We start from the raw sequence: 21,136 nt of genomic DNA on the forward strand, positions 1-21,136 counted from the left end.
GAGAGGGAGGGAGGGAGGGGGGGGGAGGAGGATCAGCGATCCGCACACCTGCACGGAGAAGACCGACGCAGTGACAGAAAGCGCTGGTGGCCAGACGGAAAGGGAAAGTGGCGTGGTGAGAGGAGGGGGAGGGGGAGGGGGAGGGGGGCACAACAACAAAATGAAATCAAGGAGCGGCAACGCACACACCACAGGCGTACAAGAGGTGATACGCGGGAAGGGTGGGTGGGTGGTGGGATGTACAACAAAGACGCGCAGCTGTGACGTACTGCGCACGGAAGAAGACAGACACGACGTCAACGTAAGAGACACCGATGGAGAAGGCAAAAGAGAATGGGGGAGGGGCAGGAGAGGGGCGATAGCGAGAGGAGAGGAGAGACCCGGCTGCTACTGGCCACCACAAGAGCAGTGGCGTTGGCGGTCACGGCGAGGGACGTTGGGGAGGGTGTGGGGTCGCTGCTGTGATGAGGAGCGTGAGCGGGAGTGAAAAGGAAAAAAGGCGGAACGAGGTAAAGAAGAGAAGAGGCGGTGGACGCGGAGGGAGGTGGGAGGAGTGTCCGGGTATGCATCATGCGCTTGACTGCGCTGGCGCGCTGGGTAGGTGTGTATGTGTGCGTGTGTGTGCTTGAGTGTGTGTGCACGTGCACGGCAATGCACACACCGGGGGTGCGAATGGGAGCACTCGCACCAGTACAGCAAGCGCACCGCGACTTTCGCTCGCCTCCTCCTGCAACGCAAGGCGGTACGGCCCCCTCATCCAAACCCGACGCAGGCCCGCCTAGCCTTCCCCATCGCTCGTTGTTCTTGTCGATGCCGCCCATGTCGCCGGCGATAACAAGCGAAAGCGCGTAGGCACGCACGACAGAGAGGGAGGGGGTGAGAGAGCTGTCGTCCACCGTTAGGCAGAGAGGCACGGAAGGAAGGTATACATATTCATGTATATGTCTATGGGTATGCGTGCAGTGTAAGGGGACCACGACTGTACCGCAGATGGTGTATCTCTAACCGAAACAGACTGGCGGACACAGACATGCGTCGCCTCGCTACGTGAGGCGCTCTGTTCGTATTACCCATCCTCCATCCGCCGATTGCCTGCTACACCTTTTCTCTCTCTCTCTCCCTCTCCCATGCACCATAAAGAGAGAAGGGGTCACACGAGGCCATTCCATCAGTTGTCGCCGTTCTCGACGCCTGCACCGCCGTGGCCATCAACACTTGCGAGGCCGTCGCTGTCCACCGCGGTCGCCATGTCGCAGTCACTAACGTCGTCCTCATCACTATCGACTTCGTCCGTGTCTTCCGAAGCAGAGCTTGACGACGAGGAGAGCAGTCCACAGCACCGCAGACACGTTACATAGTAGCAAGACCGTCTCGGCTCCACCTCCTCCTCCTCCATCCCAGCGTAGGTATCGCGGATGTGCAGCAATTGGGCCCCGGACGCGTTCATCTCCAGGTAGCGCGGGTCGAGGCAGTCGAAGCAGAAGGAGCGAGGGCACGCGTCACACATGAAGATGGCGCCATCGGCCGCCTGCTGCTTGCCACACGAAAAGCATTCATGCCGCGGGCACGACCAGAAGCGCTTGACCGCCTCCCCCGGCCTCGGCGGCCGCTCGCCGATACAGGCGGCGTGATAAGCCTTCGGGCACACCATGCAGTGCAGCAGCGGCTCCATCGGATGCATGATGCCACCGCAGCAGAAGCAGCTGTGCGTCTGCTTGGGCGGCGAGGCCAGTCCACGGCCAGCGCCGTGGATTCCCGCAGTAGCCGCAGCGCCTTGCAGCCCTTTTTCCACCACACGCAGGAGGTCCTTCACCATCGCGTCCGCCGCCGCTTGGCTACCGCTACTGGTGCTGCCCTCCGCCCCGTCGGAGGGGCGCAGCAAAGTCGGTGAAGAAACAGAGGACCCGTCGGTCTGCTGCTTCGCGTGTTGCTTTTCGTCGAGCTGCTGAAGCATTTCGCGAATGTCGTCCGCGGTGATGCATGGGGCATCGGCGCCGTCGTTGGCAGAGCGGCCGCACCCACGCGCGCCGTGACGCTGGCCTCCTTCGACGATGAAGTCACCGAGGTACGCCTTGCGGGCCGCAATGTCGCGGATATGCTCCTCGATGGTGCCCTGCAGGCACAAGCGGTACACATGCACGGTGCGTGCTTGACCGATGCGGTGCGCTCGGTCCGCTGCCTGCCGATCAAGCTGCGGGTTGAAGTGTGCATCGAAGAGAATCACTGTGTCAGCGCCGGTGAGGGTGACGCCGACGCCGCCGGCGGTGGTGGTGACCAGAAAGAGAAAGCACGAGGAGGCGGGGTGGTTGTAGCGCAGTATCGACAGCTCCCGCTCGACTCGGTTGCAGCTGCCGTCCAGCCGCTCGTAGCTGTGGCCGCGCAGGTGGCACATGGCCTCGAGCAGATCCAGCGTCGTGGTGAAGTTCGAGAAGATCAGGCAGCGGTGTCCTTGTTCCTTCAGCTGCGGCAGCAGCGTGTCGAGGTAGCGCATCTTGGCGCTGGGGTCGATGAGGTGCGCCGCGTCCATGGGCACTCCGGCAGCTCGCATGCGCTTCTCGACCGACCCCTGTGACCCGTGCGTGCGCCCCTTGTCCGCCAGCAGACGCAGCGCCAGTGGGTGGTTGCACACGGCCCTCTGGTGGCTGAGGTGGCCATGCAGCTGATGGCCAGTGCTACTTTCCTGCAGAGCGTGTGCCGTCAGCAAGGAGAGCAGCTGCAGCTGTATGTCGGTCGGCACCAGCTTCGTCAGCGGCTCATCCACGCGAGGCGGGATGCCGAGCTCCACGTCTGCCTTGGTGCGGCGCAGCATGATGTACTGCAGCACCTTGGCACACTCCTCCGCCTGCCGCACCGGGTCGCGCGCGCGTGGGTCGTAGGTGGCCATGAGCCAGGGGTAGAGAAAGCTCATCAGGCTCCACACTTCCTGCACGTTGTTGTGCACTGGCGTGCCCGTCACCGCCACCCGGTAGCACGCTGTGAGCTTCCGTGACGCGGACGTGATGGCCGTGTCGTGCGCCTTGAGCACATGCGCCTCGTCGACCACGACCGTCACCCACGCGCGCTTACGGAAGAAGCGCTTATCGAGGTGGAGTAGTGCCGGCGTCGTCACGAATACGGCGTGGCGGTTGTGGCGGCCGGAGCTGATGGCGGCGCGTGTACGGCGCTCACCGTGGTACTTCACCACCCGCAGCTGCGGCGCCCACCGCGCCAGCTCACGCGTCCAGCTCGTCAGTGTGGAAAGAGGGGCGACGATGAGGTGTGGGCCGTCGATGTTGTGCAGCTGCTTCAGGGTGTGTAGGAAGGCGGACACCTGCGCAGTCTTACCGAGGCCCATGTCATCGCCGAGGATGGCTGACATGCCGCGATGGAAGTGACTCAGGAGGAACTGCACGCCCTCCACCTGATAGGAGCGCAGCGCGCACCCCGGCAGGGCTCCTACCGTCTCGCTCGTAATGGACAGCGGCGCGGCGTGCAGCACCGGCCGCAGTGCATCGTTGGCGGCGATGCGGTCCAGTGCGCGGTCCTTGAAGAAGGGTTCGAAGGCGGCGAAAAGGTCGGCACTGTGGTGCAGCTCCCACTCCAGCTGGCGTTGGAAGTAACGTGCGATGGTCTCTCGCGTCGCCGAGGACGACGTCTGCCAGGCGAGGATGCCCACCGCGCACGCACTGGAGGTGCCCACGACGCCGTTGCTAGCATGCCCAGGTGACGACGACGACAACGGCGGCGAGGGGGCCTGCTGCGCACGAGCCACGCCCTCCAGCATGGCGTCCGCCTCGCGCACCTGCTTTGCCTTCTGCGAGCCCAGCAGTAGCGCGAGCTCATCATCGTCGTCCTCCGAGGCTGCGCGGCATGTGAGGAGCCTCGTTGCCGCGGGCGCGTCCATCGCTGAGTGAGACGGAGCGGGAGAGGACGATGTCGTCATCGCCGCCTCGCGAGACCTCTTCAATGACGGTGCACGCTGGTGTGTGCTCTCCGGCAATGCGGTGACGGTCATCGCCTCCGTTGCATCAGCGTCCCACTGTTGCTGACGCTGGTAACACTGGTCGAAGGCTGCATTCGGTGAGCCGCACGAAGGCTGAACCTGCGCTTCGGCCGCGTCCCCGGGTGATTGACCTCCACCCTGCGAGGGCTTGTGGCCCCCTCCTTCGCTGAACTGCTTCGACGAGGTGGCGGTGGCTGGCGTCACCGGCACACCAGCCCCGGCGGCGGAGGAGAGCGTGGCTTTCTCCGACTCGCCTCCTTTTGCGCTCCGACCGCTGCTCTTCTGCAGGAACTTGGCGAAGTAGTTGTCAAGGTTCATGATGCGTGTGTCTGTGTGGAGGGGGGAGGGGGTGGATGGGTGCGGGGAAGGGGCTAAAGATCGTCCGTGCGCTGGGCTGCGTGCTGATGAGCACGCCGACACGATAAGCGGCGTGAGTCGGCGCTGCGTTTGGGCGAAAGGCGAAGTGATGCCACGAGAGAGAAGGCAGATCAGCACGCACAGACACAACACCTTGCTTCTCCTATGGAATAATACCGGACTGGATGCGCACCGGGGATGGGCGTGGGGGTGTTGCAGCGGTATGAGGAGAACAGGCGAGAGGAATGCAAGATGCGCGTCGGCCGTCGCGAGGAAGGGAGAGAGACACGAGAATGAAGAGGGAGGCGAGGCGCAACGGGCGCGCGCGCGTTGGACTGCCGTCGCGTCAGGCCTAGCAGAGCTGAGGAGAGATGGAGAGCCTCCTGTGTAGTATGCGGCACGAAGGTACGCAGCATTGAACGCACACAATGGGTGCGCACCCGCCACGGTGATTACCGAGGGGCTGTCACTGCCGAAGATGCCGGGAGGGAGCGAAGAGAAAGGCGTCCACCCTTGCTGCCGCCTCCCAGAAGCGACTTCGCTTCTTGCGCCTTCTGAAGAGTTCTTCGCTTGCCTGCTGCCCTGTAATTCGAGGTGCCCGTGTTAGGGTGGTGCGCACTTTATGTAGCTGCTGCCGCTGCTGCGCAGCAGCCACAGACCCTCACTCTTACTCTCACCTTGTGCCTGTGTATGCGTGGGAACCTCTGCTTCAGCGGAAAAGCACCGAGAGCGCACCTCTCCACATTCACTCACGCCTCACCCCCCCCCCTCCCGTGAGCGCACCGACAGCGCTGCATGTTTGCTTCATCACCATCACGACTGTCATTGGCCTCCTTCTCTCTTCCCTTCTCTGTCTCTCTCGCCTACGGGTGGCCCTCCACACGCTTCTTGGCGCGCGCACTGAGACAGAACAAGGGGCAGGTAGGGAGCGGCCTTGTTCGCTATCAACGTCGCCATCGCCGCCACCATTATTGGGAGCCGACACGAGCGCACATCCGCGTCCACATGTGTCGGTCTGTTTTACCAGCTCGTGCTGTTGCTCAGCTCTTCGCGTGTACTCACACGGCTCAGGAGAACAGTGATGTCATCCGGCTTGCCGCCCTTGGCGTCAGTTTGCCCAAACTGACGCAGCATCGAGGCCCATGGCGAGTTGGTATCCGGGTTCACGGAGGTCTTGTAGGCGTCGGTGATGATGCGCTGTGCGACACGGTAGGGGTCCACGTAGTCGATCTTCTCGTCCAAGATGCCACTGAGGAAGAAGCCCACAAGCGGGATTTTGGCGATGGGGCTCTCCTCCACCTTGCCAATCCACCCGGCGTCCGCGGCGAGCTGGGAGTTGAAGCGATTGTCGAAGAGGCCGTCGGTGCCCATCACAATAACGTCGCCCTCTTGCACCGGCACCGACTCGCGAACACAGTCCTGCACGCGGTCAGAGAACGCGCGCCCTACCATCGGCTGCGGCAGCACTGCCAGCTGGAACGGCGCGTTGAAGCCGTGCACCTTCTCGTGTGCGCGGAAGTACATGCTGCGGTTGCGCACCACCATCACGCCGCTGTCGCCGAGGTTCGCCACGTCGAGCTTGTGGCTGCCGTCATCGTCTTTGCGCAGAGTTGCCACACAGGCCGTGCTGCTGCCCACCTTGACAATGCCGTCCTTCACTACTTTGGTGTAGGCGGCATCAAGGATCTTTTCCGGGTCGCGCTCGCCACGGTGCGTCTCCGCAAACAGCTTCGCGTTTTCCATCAACGCGTTGGCAAACAAGGAGGGGTCGACGCCCTCAGCGCGCCAGCCGCCGACACCGTCGGCAACGCCGATGACCTTGTAGTTGTTCGCTACGAAGAAGCTGTCTTCGCCGCAGTCGAGCTCGATGAAGCTCGCGCGCTTGCGCCAGCTCACCGACTGCCTCCGCTTGCGCTCGTCCGTGTCGCTGCGGTACATCTTCTGCGGCGTCGGCTTCGCCTTGCAGAAGGCCCAGCTCTGCAGCACCAGCTCTGTCGGGTCCTTCTCATCCTCCGGGGCCTCATCCGGCGGCGTGCCCCACGAGTTCACGTTGTCGTTGGCCTGCGCCAGCGCCTGCGCGCTTGGCTGGCCGTTCGGCCTTAGCGGTACACTGTGACGAGCACCCATCGTTGTGCGCGTGTGCACAAGTGGAGGTGGTGGGAGGGAGGGAACGGGTGTAGGGACAGGCTGCTGATCGCTCACGGGCACGCAATGCCGTCGGAGCAATGACTTGCTGTCTGATGCGACTCACGTCGTTCTCGAGGATGGGATACCTATCCTTCACACGCAAGACGGGCAGACACGCAGCCTGTCACACCAACGATGCACCTGATGTCCATCGAGGAGGCGTTGCTCAAGAGAGGGAGAGGGAGGAAGGGAGGGGGAGACGCGGAAACGTAAGGAGGACAGCAGCGGGAGCACACTCACAGAGAGCGAGAGCGAGCGAGACGAGAAGAAGGGGGAGGAGGTATCGCTTCTTTCGCTTGCCTTCGTGGCAGGTGCAGTTCTACACGGTATGTGTCTCGGTTGGGAGGGGGAGGAGAAGGCGTGGTGGTGGGTGGGGGTGGGGGGTCATCAGGGATATGGCAGAGGGAGGACCTTGAAGGGGGGGGGGCCTCACCTGCGTACGCAGCAGATGCGTGAGTGAAACGCATGAGAGAGAGAGAGAGAGAGAGAGACGCACAGAGGGGTGAAGAGAACAAGCAGAGACAATGAAATCGAGAACGAGAGTAGAATGCACGTACGCAAGGAAAGGCGTTATCACTCACGTGCGCACGGCCCTTCCACATCTTCCCATCCCCGTAAGTACTGCCCCCCCCCTCGCCCCACCATCCCGCATCCTCTCACGGATCGTCCGTGAGGATGTGCGACTCCGGCACACCCGTAGAGACAAGTGCCTCGGTGCAGTCTTTCACAAATTTCTGCGGGCCACACACGTACGCCAGCTGCATGTCTGCGCCGAAGTACTTCTGGACAGCTGCGGAAACATTCGCCGGCTGTAGGCGGGAGCGGTGGGTAATGGTGGCTACGGGGCAGGAGTCCGGTGGCGACGATCCGGGGCTTGTGCGCTGCCCCTGACCAGCATCCGTGCTCAGGGCGATGAAGAGCTCCATCACGTACGTTTTGCCGGGCTTTCTCGCACCGCTTCCGCCGCTGGTCTTCTCAGCCGTGTCCAGCGCTGAGCGAGGGAACTCTCGTTGCCACCGCCCGAACTGCTCCAGCTTCGGCACCGTCTCCAGAGTGCGGTTCGAGTGCAGGTGCACCACGTGCAGCGGCTCCGCACTCGCCACGTAGAGCGAGTTGCCGAGGGAGGCGTTCAGGAAAGCGTACGCCGGTGTCATGCCGACCCCGGCCGTCAGCCACAGCACCCTGCCGCCCACTCTGCGAATGGTGTCACGGTGGCGGGCGAAGGTGAAGGTGCCGCCGACGCGAGTGATGGGCAGCGGCACGCTCAGCGAATGCTCGTGCAGCCACGCGCTGCCGCTTGCCTGCGTGTCAGTGCCGGCAGCCTTCACGATGATGCTGAAGAGAGTGCTGTTGTGATTCATGTCACAGATGGTCCAGCGGCGTCGCATCGGTTCCCCTGCTGTGGCTGCGGGGGCGGAAGAGGAGGAGAGAAGATCCACAGCTTGGCCGCCGCCGCCATTGGCTGTGCGTCTCTCCTTGATTGGGAGCTCGAGCTCCACGTACTCACCAAGCTCCGCATGCCGGAGCAGGGGACCCGCGTGGTGGACGAAGTCGAACTGCCGTACTTGGGGGCAGACGTCGGTGATGGCAACACAGGAGACCATAAGGCGCGTTGTGGGGCTGCTGCAGCTGCTGCCGCGGGATGTGATCTCGTGTGGCCGCGTCTTCTGTGCATGGTCGAGCGAGTTGGCGCCCCGGGTGCCGGTGTTGCCGCCGGCTTCAGCAAGCGAGCCCATGTGCTGAAAGACTTGGCCGCTGCGCAGTTCGACGCCGGCATGGCTGTGAATGCCTGGCACACGCAGGCCGCGGCCACCGCCGTCGACTGGCAGGCTCATGGGCCTCTCCCGGTTTGCCAGCTCCATGGAAGCATACGTGTCGCTTTCCAGTGTGGGGCCACTGAGGTCCACCAGCACGTAAACATCGTCGGCCTCATCCACCTCCACCTTGTGGACACGCTGCTTGCAGCCCTTCGATCGGACCACCTGCTTTGGCGTCCCGCCCGCAGGGCTCAACTCGACGCCCAAGTATAGTCCCTCGCCGGTGTCCAGCGCGATCTTGTAGCTGTGCCACGGGCATACAATGCATGGGTGGCCGCCCATCTCTTCGATGTCTCCAAGCAGCAGCGGCCCGCCATGGTGGTAGCATGCGTTGTCGATTGCGTAGAGCTCATTACGATTGCACACCACGGCGATGTTGCGTGTGCCGCAGCGGACAAGCTGACGGGAGCCGTTCGTGAAGTGCAAGCGCTTGCCCACGTACACTCGATCGGGCGCCGAGCTTGCAGACATGACAGTGTCGAATAACGGCAGGAGTGTGTGTTTGTGTGTGTGTGTGTGTGTGCAAGGGGTAGTGGAAAGGGGAGGGAGGGCGGCAGGGACTTCTGAGCAAACAGAGGAAGTGGAGGGTACGCCGGCAGTCGCACACACAGGATGTGCGAGGTGGGAGGAGAGGGGGAGGGGGACGGGCAGAGAGGGGCGACGCGCAGGCACATGCACACGTGACGTGATCAGCAGAAGAGGAGGGAAGAGGGACTAAAAGCCGTGGCGACACGCGGAGGCACCGTTGTGCGGACGCTTGACCGAGTGGGCGGTCGTGTGGATAGGTATGGGCGCGTCTTACCTACGACTCGGAGAGAGGGCGGGGAAAGCAAGGAAGGAGAGAAATTTGAAGGAGAAGAGGCTTTCGCACTGTGACCGCGGCTGGTGCTGGGGGTGGGCGGAAAGGCAGTCAGCACCCGGGAACCCACAACCGCGTTGATGCCTCTATCAAGGTGTGCCGCTGCGGAGAAGGGGGAGGGGAGGGACCATGGCAGATGCTGTGAAGGATGCCGCGCGCTCACAAACACTGACCCAGAGAGGGAGAAGAGCACTAGTTCGCTTCCATTTTCGTGTGCGTGCACTTGCGAGCGGAACGCGTCTATACCTCCCTCTGCTTGTCGCTCCCTCTGTGTAGTTGCTTCTATACACGGCCAGCAAGGCGTTTCTTATCCCTCAATGCGGGGCTGCATACACGGATGCGCGTGCCACCACTTCCATCGGCGGTGGGAGAGGGGCGGCGCCTGCGACACGGAAAGACCAAAGTGAAAGAGAAGGAGGTAGAAGGGCTGGTGGAGCGTGAGCAGCAGGAAGAGGCGCGCGCCGATGTGCGAGAGATGGGAAGTGGTACAGGATGTCTCCTCGTTGCCTTCCCTCTCTCTATCAGCTCCCCCACACGTATTGCAGCGAGAAGCTTCGGCCGACTTGCGATGCCTCTGCTCTCTTGCCCTGCATCGACCTCACACACACACACCTTCGGTGTAAGGGTGTGCATATGTAGACCACTCCCTCGTTCAGTCGCCGCGAAGGAAAGGGCTGCGCCGTCAGCCTCACCTGCAGGCAAGTATGCGTACACGAAGACGGGCCATCCACTACCTCCTCCCCCTCCGTGAGCCGCTCAAACACGACGGCCAGCTCGCAGCGCTACGGCTCTCTCTTCCCTCCTCCCTCACCATTACTTCATTGCTTCATGACTGCCGCGGCTCTGCACATTACTCGAAATCTCTGCCCCAAACGGAAACGCTCCCACACACATGCAGGCACAGAAGCGCGCCAGTACGCACTCTCGCCCTCTTTCCCTCACTCCCGCTCCCACCATCACTGCCAGTGTCTCTGTACTTCAACAAGCGCGCCAGAGAGCGGAGAGGACGCGCGGGAGGGGGGGGGAGAGGGCAGAAAGCACACAAGGAGAGAACGGAAGATGCACAGAGAGCTGCAACGCTCTCACGCGCCCTTCAAGGAGAATTTCTGCTTCTCGGCGTTCTCCACCACGCGCTCCCGGTAGAGGCCTTTGCGCCGCATAATGCGCTCTAAAAGCTGCTCCGCAATGTTTTTGGTCGCCACCTCGGCACCGTGCTCCTCGAATTCTTCCTTCGTTGTGGGCACAAAGTACGGATCGGCGTCGATGACCTCCCAGTGACTCATCTGCAGCTGCGCCGTCGAGGCGCCTTGCGTCTGTACGCGCAGCTCGTCCTGCAAGCCGAACGCCTCAACTGCCGGTAGCCAGCAGCGGATGTAGAAGAGGTCGCTGCCCTCGTTCGGCACCTCCTCCACGATCTCAGAGCGGCGGCGGCTCAGTGAGGCGTAGATCTTGCCCTGGGTAAAGCCGGAGGAGTACACAGTGCACTCGTACACAGGCTCGACAAGACGGCGAGGGTGCAACTTCATCGCAGCGCGGCACGCCTCCCGCACGCTGGGCAGAACCATGCCACCGGAGATGTCGGAGTCTGCGTCCACAAAGATGTTTGTCACCACAAAAGCCACCCCGTACAAGGGCTCCTGTGCCATCGGCCCGCTCTCGCACGCGGCCTGAAAGCCTGCCACGACGGATTCCTTCCAGTCTTGCAGCGTCGCCCAGCATGCCACTGGATCCGCAGTGCCGTCGAAGTTGGCCAGCAGCACTGCTCCAAGGAAGCCGAGCCGAGACGGGCCGCTGGAGACGACGCCGTTCTTGACATCCGCCGAAAAGCGCCTGTGCTCCGCCAGGGCGGCCACTGCCTGCCGCAGAAGCTGCGGGTTGTTGCCGCTGTTCTTCCCGTCGTCTTTGATCAGCTCGAGCACCTCGGCCGGCAGCGGCCGCGCTTGGAGGGTGACGTGGAAGGCGCCGTCCATGAGCGACGCGGTGTGCGGCTTCGGCTTGGCGCTCAGGTTGCTCACGATGGTCTCGCGAAAGGATACGAGCGGCTCCGAGGCGACCACCTCTACCTGTGCAAACGTGTCGATGAGGTCCTTGAGGCAGCGCTCTGCGTGAACTTCGCCTGCTGTGCCGATCACGTGCTCGCCGGTTGGCAGCATGCTCACCTCCACCTGCGGGTCGACTTTATAGAGCAGCCGCAGGCCCCGCTCCAGCTCCTGCAAGCTCCTCGGGTCCTTCGGGAAGACAGAGAGCCGCACTATCGAGGTGCTCTGCAGCACAAGCGGCTTGAAGGGCGGCATGTTAGGCACGCTGCTGATGGTGGCGTACTTGGTGATGCACGGGGTGAGACCGCCGACACCGCAGAGGAAGCCAGCGCTCACCTCCGACGTCTCCTCAAGACCGGCGCCGCGGAAGAGATAGACGCTGCCTACCGTCGCCTCCACCACCACGCCATCGCTGTGCACATACACTGGCTGCCCGGCGCGCAGGCGCCCGCTGTAGACGCGCCCGAACCCAATGAAGGCTCCATCGTGGTTCTCCACGGAGCCGACGACGCGACCGACGAGGTATTGCGTGTCGATTAGCTTGCAGATATACACGATACACGGCGCCTCCGGGGACTGGTCGCAGTTCATGAGCGCCTCCTTCAGCTCCGCGGGGGTGTCGGCCTCGAAGCCCGGGACGAGAGAAGGCAGGCGGCGCCGCTGCAAGGTGACCGGAGAGCCGAGCCGCGAGCACACCGTGTCAAGCACACAGGGGGCGAGGGGCATCCACACCGAGAGCAGCGCCTTCAGCTTGCCGCGCGGGTCTCGGCGTGGGTTGTTCCACTTGCTCTCGGCAATCTTCAGCTTCTCGGACAACTGCTTCTGCCGCTCCTCGCTCGCGCTGTCACCGAGAAATGCGTCGTAGAGCTGCCAGATGGGTTCGAGCATGAGCTGCACAGCCAAGGGCAGCTGCCCCGCTTTCTTCGGCTTCGGAGTCACGGTCTTGGTCTTGGGGTCGAGGTAGTGCTCTCCCCAGAGGGCCTCCGCGAGGTTGTGCAGCGGTACCTTGTCCTTGTACAGCCTCACGAAGAAGTCCACACTGACGGCCCAGCCATCGTAGCAGCTGCAGAAAAGGACGTTGCCCTTGGACGGATCGAACCACACGTCGTCGCTGGGGTCCTCGCGCTTCATGTCCTGATCCAGCTCCTGGATCTTCATCTGGTTCGCATAGGATGCCAAGATGGCGTTGCAGATCTCGATAATGCTGCGCAGGCGCAGGTATGCCTCCTCGGCAGTGTACTGCTGCGTTGTCACGAGCAAGTCGATCTTGTTCAACACGAGGCACATCGACAGCCCCTCCTGGTAAGTTTGGCGCAGGATGGACGACGTCTGCTGGGTGACGCCATCCACGACGTCGACGATGACGACGGCACCGTCGCACAGACGCATTGCCGTGGACACTTCGCACGAGAAGTCGATGTGTCCGGGGGAGTCGACGAGGTTCAGCACGTGGGTTTTGCCAGCGTAAGCGTGGTGCAGCGCGATAGAGCTGGCCTTCATGGTTATGCAACGCTCCTGCTCATCAGGCCGGGAGTCGAGCAGCCGCACCTCACCTGCCAGCTGCGGGGAAAGGATGCCGTTGCTGGCGACGAGGTAGTCGCTGAGGGTAGTCTTGCCATGATCCACGTGGGCGACCATGCAGAAGTTGCGGATGTTCTCCGGCTTTTCGCTCAGTTTCTGCACAGCATCTGCCATGCGAACGCTCATGGTATGCGGATGATAAAGCGCGTACGGTTGCGTGCAGCTGTGTGCGTGTGTGTGTGGGGGGGGGGAGAGGAGGGACGCTGCGGCGGCAGTCTTGCGGCGGTGATGAGCCCTCTTTTTTAGCGTACGTCTGGGCGTGTGTGGCGAACCGTGGAGGTGTGCACGTGCGTTGAGTGGATACAGAGAGATGTATGTGTATGTGCGTGTGTGTGTGTGTGTGTGTATGACAGTTGTGCAGACACACACACACTAACACTCACCCACACAGACAGTGAAGTGCAACTGCGTCATGTGTGCATGTGTGCGCGTCCAGGGGCGGAGAGGCACAATGATGCGATAAAACAACGCGAAGAGGACAGAAAGGAGGACAAGAAGATGCATCACAAGTGCGGCAGGGGTGTGCTGCGATTCGCACAGCTTCCCTCATCCTCCGTCCTCCCCCCTCTCTCCCCCTACCCGGCGACGCCCATGCATCGTTTGGCATGTGCACACACACGTGTGCGTGTGCTGCAAGACAAGGAGGGGAGGGGTGAATAGCGGTGGTGAGCAGGCTCCTGCATTCATTCCTTGACAACTTCTATCACCACATACACATGCGAATGCTGCCGTAGGGCGATGAAGAACAGGAAATGGCGATTGTCCCGTGTAGACCGCGTCATGCACCGCGACACGCGCGCACAGACAGGCACCAGTCAAGGTAATGCCGACAACCTCTCGGCAGCCGCTTCCATTTGAATTGGTTTGCTTTCGTGTATGTCCTACTACTACTACAACGAGGTCAGGGAAGGGGTTGACGGCGACGCACACGCGCCGCTCTCTTGGTTATGCAGCCTTGTAACGGGATCCCTTCTTGTTTTGGCGCACACTCGCCGTGTTCGACTTCCCACCGTTACTGCACCGGCTGGCCTCTGTCCTCCTCGCCGCCGTATGCGCTCCTCAAACACCCCGAGTGAGGGGTGTACAAAGACACAGCGCCAGACAAGTGTTTTCAGGCTGGAGAAGGAATAGGCGGAGGTCGGAGAAAAAGGGCAGAGCTACGAGAGGGGCAACAAGTGCGCGCGCGATGGCGGATGGTACCTGGGGCGCTGGAAGATCATGTCAGCACCGGCTGGGGGGGGTATGCGCCCTCACTGTCTCTCACTCCATCTCGCCCTCTCTCCATTCTCCTGAACGTATCTGCGTCTGTGATTAGCTGGGTCACTCGCACTTTAGAACTTCTCGGGCTGGTTCTTGGGCAGCATCACGAAGAAGCCGTCGGAGCCGGTCTCGCCCGAGTACGACTTCTCCTTCGGCATCAGGAAGTACAGGTAGATCAGCATGACAAAGTACCCCACGCCCTGCACGTACTTCTTGCGCGACTGGATCTCGATAAGGTCGGTCGTTGACACATCCCACGGCTTCTTTGTATGATGCTGGTAGTACTTCGCCTCCGGTGCTGGCATCTTGTCCACCTTCACGTCGATCGGCTGGAAGTATGTCCAGGGCATGTACGAATCGTAGATGGCCGTATTTGGCTCCGGGAACGGCGAGGAGGAGCGGATGCCGCGCTCGTTCATCGGGAAGGCGTTCTGGATGTCGGATATGTTGTTGTTGTCACCACCCGTGTGGAAAGTCGGGCCGTTGCCTACGAGCGCCCTGCGAGTGGCCGCGATGGCGCAAACGGACGTCTTGCGCATCATTGTATCGGAATGGAGCAAAGCGAAGAGAAGAGGGCGAAGGGGGCGGTGGTGTGAGGGACTGCCAAACGTGCGCGATAAGCGGACACTGTGAGGCGTCGGTATGGGAGAGAGACGTGTTTTGGGAAGGAGGAGAGGGCGCCAGCGTGTGCGCGCGTTGGTGTGTTGAGAGGAGAAGGCAGTGCGTGTGTGTGTGTGAATGGGGGATGTGTTGCACAAGGGCGCCAGCGGCAGCACAAGCAGCGGCGGCGGGAGAGTGCCCATACAGACACCATGGGAGAAAGGGAGGAGAGGTGCAAGGGGTGGGAGGAGAGGAGGAGGGGAAAGTGGCGCGGCACAACAACCCACGTCTGCCACTGTCTGTAGGCAAGGGAGCGAGATGCGCACAGCGGTGGGTGTAGTTGGCTGTGCGTCACTGCAGACGGCGGCATCAGGCACAGAGCACACACGCACGCTATACATGAAAGGCGACTCCGTTCGAAAAAGGATGGCGTGAGGGAGAGAATTACGAAGACGCCGACGCTGAGAGGAGCGGGGCGAGTAGAGGGTGACACATGGGCGCAAACGCGTACACGCGACAAGACAATTTGTTCTCCTTGCCGCCTCACGAGCGCGCTCACACTTCGGTCTCGACAATGATGATGCCAAAGATGTCCATAAGAAATGCGAGACATGAGAGGGGGTGAACCGACTGGAACGAGTGGGAGTGGGTGCAGGCGGTTGGCGCAGATACTGCCCATGCGGTCTCTCCCTTCTCTCAAACGCCCGCGCATGTAAATGGGAGCGAGGGGGCAAGAGCGGCACACGCGCGTACGAGACCACCTTAGCGATGCGCGCTGAGAGCGCCATCATTGGTGTTCGCCATGCGCCCGCTTTTGTGGCAATCCGGTGTTGCCCTTCAACCGCGCGAGGGCCAGCAAACGGCACAGCAGATCCGCCAGCCAAGCCTCGGTCACACCAGTCTGGCTGTTCGCGTGCACGCCCTCGATTTCCACCTCGAAGTTTGGACACTGCTGGTCGTCGGCGCCGACGCGCGTAAAGGCGTACTCGAAGGACCCTGACGTTGCTGTCCACCGCCGCTTGCGACGAACGTACCCTTGCGGCTTTACAGCAGGCGCACTCGTTGCTGCACTCGGCACCTCCGTGCTGATGGAGACACGAATGTCGTACGGGCAGCCCGGCACGAGCACCTCGACGTTGCACAGCCGCCTCTTCGCGATGCACCCGACAAACGATTCTGACCCGTCTTCGGCAACGGCGTACGTGTAGCGGCCAGTTTTCGTAATGACATCCTCCGTCACGGACTGCTGGAACGGCAAGGCCTCCGCCTCTTCCGCGACATGCGCCTTCATCCTGGAGAAGTCTTCCGCGCTCACACCGACTTGAATGCGAAGATGTCCGTCTTTCACAATACGCGGTGCATCGCGTGATGGGATTGATGTAGGGGTAGCGCCAACAGGGGCCTTCTGCGTGCTCTCACGTGCTCGCTTCTGAGGCTGGCCGAGGTTACAAAGTCGCGCCTCGACCTCGATGTGCGACTCCGACAAGAAGGGCTTCAGACGAGCGAGGAGCGACGCCGCTACTTCGAGCAACGGATGTGGATCAGGAGAAGCCTCACCATCGCCTGGAGACCTAGATGCGGCCTCCGCTGCGGTCGCTGGCGCAGTTGGTGTTGCCGAGGCTGGTACATTAGCTGCCTCTAGTGGCGACGGAGTACGAGGAGCTGACATGCTATCGCCCTTGGCTTACTGCGCTACCTCCTGTGTCTGTATAGTATGGCGACAGGAGAGCACTGGGCAGACGCGCCCACGCCCGATACTCTCACACATGCGCGTCCCACACGTGCGTGTGCGCGCGCGAGAGAAAGAGAGAGAACGAGGCGTAATACACCAAGCAAGGTGGGGGGTGAGAGAAGCGATGGAGCGTGGCCAATGAGCTGCTTCCAGCTCCCGAGAGACCGTGAAAGGTGGGCTGCTCAATGACTGCCGGCGTCGCCACAAAGTTCCTCGCTTGCGCACAAGGCAGCGGTGCATCGGCCTGTTCACCAAGGAGAGGTGGTGGTAATGCTAGGGGCGGGGGTGGGGGCACCGTCAATTTGTGCACACCCTTTTCAGACTTGCGTATGCGAGTGTACGCCAGCATGACGAGGCAGGTGCACTGCACCGTGTGCCGCTAGGCGCGTCGAGCGCACCCACACATGCACGCACACACACTGGCAACGACATATGAATGTACCCAGCTACCAAGGGGGCATCATCACTTCTTTGTGTGCTTTCCTTCTCCCCCCGCCCGCTCACACACACACACACGGGGAAGCGCAGCGGTCAGCTGTGAAGAGCACAGCAGCAGCAGCTCTCACCTCCCACCCCTACACAGAGAGAGAGAGAGACGTGCACAGACGCACACGCTTTTCATCAGAGCGGACGGCTGCGCTTGCGCCGCAGGAGAGAGCACTCCGACCGCGAGTGTCCCGTTTCGTTGCAGAAGTTACAGTAGGAATACGCTGACCCGTGCGCCGTCGCGCGCGGCACCGCGTTTGACGAGGCTGTCGCCTGCATCTCGCTCAGCCGCTCCGTCATGTGTGTCACCTGGCGGGTGTGGTCGCGAGCCCGCTCTTCGGCAGTTTTGCGTGACTCTAGCGCCGCCGGCAGGACTTCGGCGAGGAGCCGCGCTGCATCCACGTGCTTGGGGTCGAGCTTGACACACTTGGTCAGCGCGTCGTACGCATCGCCAACCTTCTTGAGCTTCGCTTTTGCAGCACCGAGCCGGTAGAAACCACGGGCGTACGTGTCATCCGCCTTGATAGCCTCCAGCGCGTCATCGGCGCTCTCCTCGATGCGCTCGGCGCGGAAGTACGCGGCGCTGCGATTGCTCAGCAGCGTTGCCTTCTCCCTCGAGGTGCCGGTAGAGGGGAATAAATCGAGCGCCTTTCCGAAGTGTCGAATGGCCTCGAGATAGCTCGTCTTCTGCATGGCCTCCATCGCGCGCTCAAGGCTCTTCTCGTAGTAATAGGCGTCCTTCGCCTCTGCGCTGGCCACTCCACGGCCAGCCTGCACGAGTGCGTGACAGCGCCGGGCCCCTTCCACATACGTGGAGCTATTTGCATCCAGCCTTCTGGCCGCCGAGTAGTAGAGGGAAGCCTCGCTGTAATGCTTTAGACCCTCTTCGGCGGCTGCGACGCGGCCATGCGCCTTGGCATTGTCGGGCTGCAAGCCGATGACCTCCCGCGCAACCTTGCTCGACATCTCATAGTTCTTGAGTGCCGCGTAACAGGCACTGATATTGTTGAGCGCGCGCGCTCGCACCTCTGCTGCTGCCCCATCCAACGCCTCTATCGCGGAGTACGCGCTGATCGCCTCGTGGTACTTGCCCGCGCTGAAGAGCGCACCGGCCCTCTTGAACTCAGCCTCGTCGGACATGCACGTGCACCCTTCAAGAACAAGGCGATGCCACTGAGAGACGGGCGGACGGCGCATGCATGCCAGTAAACGCGCGCATGGGTGGGAGGGGGAGGGGGGAGAGCGAAGATGTCGAAAATGGTGAATGAGAGAAAGCGATGCGCGGTTTGGTGGGGTGGGATGGTGGAGGGAGCACGGAAGAGTTTTGCGCAGCCGGGTGCCCTCCGTGATTCCTGCATCCTCCGCTACACAGGTAACGTAACGCCTTGATTTCTGTGTGTGTGTGTGTGCGTGTGTTCATGATAGCACACTCACACACTCGTAACTTGCGGCCCTGCACCCTTTCCGAGAAGCGAGAGAAAAGGACAGTGAAGGGCAACGATAGGCAGCGTCGACCGCACTGCATCTCCTCGACCTCGTCTTCCAACATCCACGCACAGCTTGGCGCGCCGTTGGCGACAGACGCGCAGATGATGCACCACTTGCCACTGGTGCCCAGCCACCGGACTGAAAGAGAGGCGTTTTGTGTGTTGTTTTGGTTTCTTTGGTTGCTGTGAAGCATCACGTTGTGTCGGCACTGCTGTTCGTACGGCAGCCTCCTGTACGATTGAAATGCTGTGACAGGGTTCTCGCCCTTTCACACACGCCGCCGCCCCCCCCCCCACACACACACATACACATATACACAGGCAGTGCACCCTCACCGAAGAAGATGCCCGGACCGCAGCAGCCATTACCACACCGTGGCAATAGCACCACAAGGCTCCTTGTGCCCAGTCGGCCATCTCCACGGCTCGACACCTCCCTCTCCCTAGAGCGGCTTACCAAGAAAGATAATCATACCGATGAGCACGATAAGGATGGCGCAAAGTACTGCATACGTTATCCGACGAGACTTGCCAAGCCTCTCGATCACGCGCTGCAACTTCCATCTCATGCTTGCCATCTTCGCCTCGTTCTTCGCTGCCTTATCCATGTGCCGCTGCATTCTCTCCTGCGTGTCGAGTTGGTGTTGAATGCCCTGCGAGTTCTCATCGACGCGCTGCACACCGAGCTGAATCCTTTCAAGCGCCGCATCGATGCGCTGCGTTTCGTCGAAAAGGTCGCGAATTTCTTCGTCTTGGGCGACGTTGAAGCCGCTACTGCTGCCCAAGCCCGCGGATATACTGTAGAGTGCACGGGTGACTTGCTGTATGGCGGTAGCCTGCCCCTGCAGCTTGCCCAGCAACTCCGCTCCCCATTCCGTGCCATCCGGTCCGTGTAAAACGCCCCTACGCGGAGTTGCGCTGATACGCAGTCCACAGGTCACGCTGCTTCACTGGTAGCAGCTTCAGCATCTCGTGGGCTAGTTCGACCTCCTTCGATACCTCCGCGTCCAGCTCCTTCGAGAGCGGGTTCTTCGCATAGAAGTCGATGGCGCGACTGTAGGCCTTGCACGACGCGCCGATGCCGTCATACTCCTCCTTCGGGGTGCAGTATGCGTAGCTGAGCTGCACCTGGGCACGACGCATCAGGGCCCTGAAGAAGGGCAGGCGTGAATCCTCCTCCAATACATCCGGAATGACATGCGTCGTGGGATGGCGCCATGTTTCGCAGAAGCGTTCGTAGTACCCCAACGTCTTGCGCACCACTGCGTTGAACGCGTTGTCGGTGAGCGGCTTCTCATCGGGTTGTGGTTGTTTGCGCTGCTGAGCCCGCAGCCGCATCTGGTCCTCGTAGAGAGAGCCGAGGTCGTACAGCAGCTGTCGCACTACCACCGGGTATGCGTTGAAGCTGAGCTGATCTGGAAACTCCTCGAGTAGGCGTGTCTGCCGCTGCATCATGGCGATGCGGCGTGCGCGATTCGGCTCGAATAACTGCAGCGCGGCATACAGCTGCACCATATCACGCGCAACGTCGATGCGCTCGGTGCAGAACGACTCGAAGGGACGGCACGCCTGCGCCGCCTGCAGCCATTTGATTCCTTCCTTAAAGCACTCGCGCGCCTCATCGAAGGTGGTGATAGGCGGCTGGGGCTGCAGCGGCGGCATCCCAGGGAAGTCACGCCAAGATTTCTGCAGCTGCGCGAGCATGTCATCGTTCTCGCTGTCTGGCTCACGACCCGTGAGAAGTTGACCATAGTGGTGCAGGCGATGAAGATAGAAACGACCAAAGGCCCACGCAACCAGTCCCTTGGCCTCCTCTGGTTCCTCGCTGACCGGCATCAGCTTCTGCCCGGCGACGAGGCAGTGAAACGCCTTGTCGTAGGCGAAGTGGCTGCTGTAAAATCCGCTGAGCTGAAGCGCGTTGGTAGCCCACGATTTCCGGTTGAACTCCTGCTTGTTCAGAAGCTGGAAGTGCAAAGTACGATGGCAGTACTGGGAGGCGGTGGCAGCATTCTGCTGTGCGGTGTGCAGCTGTGCCATGAAGAAGAGCGTAGCGGTGTAGCTGCTGTCCATGTAGAAGCGCAGGAGTATCGGCGCCACGCGGTCAGCCGAGATCTCGTCGGTGCGGAGGGTGCCGTCTTCGCTGACGGGCACCTCCGCAATGTCACAGTGGACTGGCTGGCCTTCCCACCAAGCGGCCCACTCGTTGTAAAGAGCTTCTGCTCGGTCTAGCACTGTCTTGGCTTTGCCCAGGTCCGCTTTGGAAAAGTAAAAACCGAGTGCGTTGTGTACGGCCATGTACCCCACGCACCCTGCATACCCAGAAGACGCTGCAACTGTGCACACGGCTGAGGTGGTGTTGAGAATGGCGTCCTGCTCCACCGCCTGCACGTTGCGAACGGCATCGGTGGATGGCAGCGCCGCCGTCACGCACCACTGCATCACCTGATAAGCACGGCAAATCTCCGTGTAGCCTTCCTCTTCCTCCTCCACCTCCATCATTGTCGTGCCGATGAACACGAGACATCGGCACAGTTGCTCGAGCGCGCGCGATGAGGGCTCGTCGCGGTAGACATTCACGATCGTGTCACGCAGCTGCTCCGCTTGGTGGCGCGCCTCGAACTTCGGCTCAAAGATGTTAGAGGCAGGCCCCTCGCTGGCGCTGAGTATCTTGATTGCCTCGAAGGCAGCGTGGAAGTTAAGCTCGTCCATTCACCGACGGAGACGAGCGAGGAGATGATTGAGGCGTCTG

At 61.6% G+C, this 21,136-nt stretch overlaps 8 protein-coding genes across 8 annotated transcripts; all 8 read right to left on the reverse strand.

The window, feature by feature from the left end:
• Positions 1-1,168: 1,168 nt before the first annotated feature.
• LMJF_25_2050 (putative helicase-like protein) lies at positions 1,169-4,300 on the reverse strand (the record flags this gene model as incomplete). Its single annotated transcript, XM_001683912.1, has 1 exon — positions 1,169-4,300. One exon carries the CDS (start codon positions 4,298-4,300, stop codon positions 1,169-1,171), a length of 3,132 nt encoding a protein of 1,043 aa, XP_001683964.1.
• Positions 4,301-5,359: 1,059 nt separating this feature from the next.
• Positions 5,360-6,466, reverse strand: LMJF_25_2060 (conserved hypothetical protein; the record flags this gene model as incomplete). Its single annotated transcript, XM_001683913.1, has 1 exon — positions 5,360-6,466. One exon carries the CDS (start codon positions 6,464-6,466, stop codon positions 5,360-5,362), a length of 1,107 nt encoding a protein of 368 aa, XP_001683965.1.
• A 716-nt stretch (positions 6,467-7,182) lies between these two features.
• Positions 7,183-8,814, reverse strand: LMJF_25_2070 (conserved hypothetical protein; the record flags this gene model as incomplete). The annotated part of the gene is made up of 1 exon (XM_001683914.1): positions 7,183-8,814. The coding sequence occupies one exon, from the start codon at positions 8,812-8,814 to the stop codon at positions 7,183-7,185; it is 1,632 nt and encodes a 543-aa protein (XP_001683966.1).
• Positions 8,815-10,284: 1,470 nt separating this feature from the next.
• On the reverse strand, positions 10,285-12,948 carry LMJF_25_2080 (elongation factor 2-like protein; the record flags this gene model as incomplete). The annotated part of the gene is made up of 1 exon (XM_001683915.1): positions 10,285-12,948. One exon carries the CDS (start codon positions 12,946-12,948, stop codon positions 10,285-10,287), a length of 2,664 nt encoding a protein of 887 aa, XP_001683967.1.
• A 1,205-nt stretch (positions 12,949-14,153) lies between these two features.
• LMJF_25_2090 (conserved hypothetical protein) lies at positions 14,154-14,624 on the reverse strand (the record flags this gene model as incomplete). Its single annotated transcript, XM_001683916.1, has 1 exon — positions 14,154-14,624. One exon carries the CDS (start codon positions 14,622-14,624, stop codon positions 14,154-14,156), a length of 471 nt encoding a protein of 156 aa, XP_001683968.1.
• An 845-nt stretch (positions 14,625-15,469) lies between these two features.
• On the reverse strand, positions 15,470-16,351 carry LMJF_25_2095 (putative RNA triphosphatase; the record flags this gene model as incomplete). Its single annotated transcript, XM_001683917.1, has 1 exon — positions 15,470-16,351. The coding sequence occupies one exon, from the start codon at positions 16,349-16,351 to the stop codon at positions 15,470-15,472; it is 882 nt and encodes a 293-aa protein (XP_001683969.1).
• A 684-nt stretch (positions 16,352-17,035) lies between these two features.
• On the reverse strand, positions 17,036-18,097 carry LMJF_25_2100 (conserved hypothetical protein; the record flags this gene model as incomplete). The annotated part of the gene is made up of 1 exon (XM_001683918.1): positions 17,036-18,097. The coding sequence occupies one exon, from the start codon at positions 18,095-18,097 to the stop codon at positions 17,036-17,038; it is 1,062 nt and encodes a 353-aa protein (XP_001683970.1).
• A 1,193-nt stretch (positions 18,098-19,290) lies between these two features.
• On the reverse strand, positions 19,291-21,096 carry LMJF_25_2110 (conserved hypothetical protein; the record flags this gene model as incomplete). The annotated part of the gene is made up of 1 exon (XM_001683919.1): positions 19,291-21,096. One exon carries the CDS (start codon positions 21,094-21,096, stop codon positions 19,291-19,293), a length of 1,806 nt encoding a protein of 601 aa, XP_001683971.1.
• Between the last annotated feature and the right edge of the window lie 40 nt (positions 21,097-21,136).

This window comes from Leishmania major, chromosome 25 (genome assembly GCF_000002725.2).
Source record: "Leishmania major strain Friedlin complete genome, chromosome 25".
Lineage (NCBI taxonomy): Eukaryota > Euglenozoa > Kinetoplastea > Trypanosomatida > Trypanosomatidae > Leishmania > Leishmania major.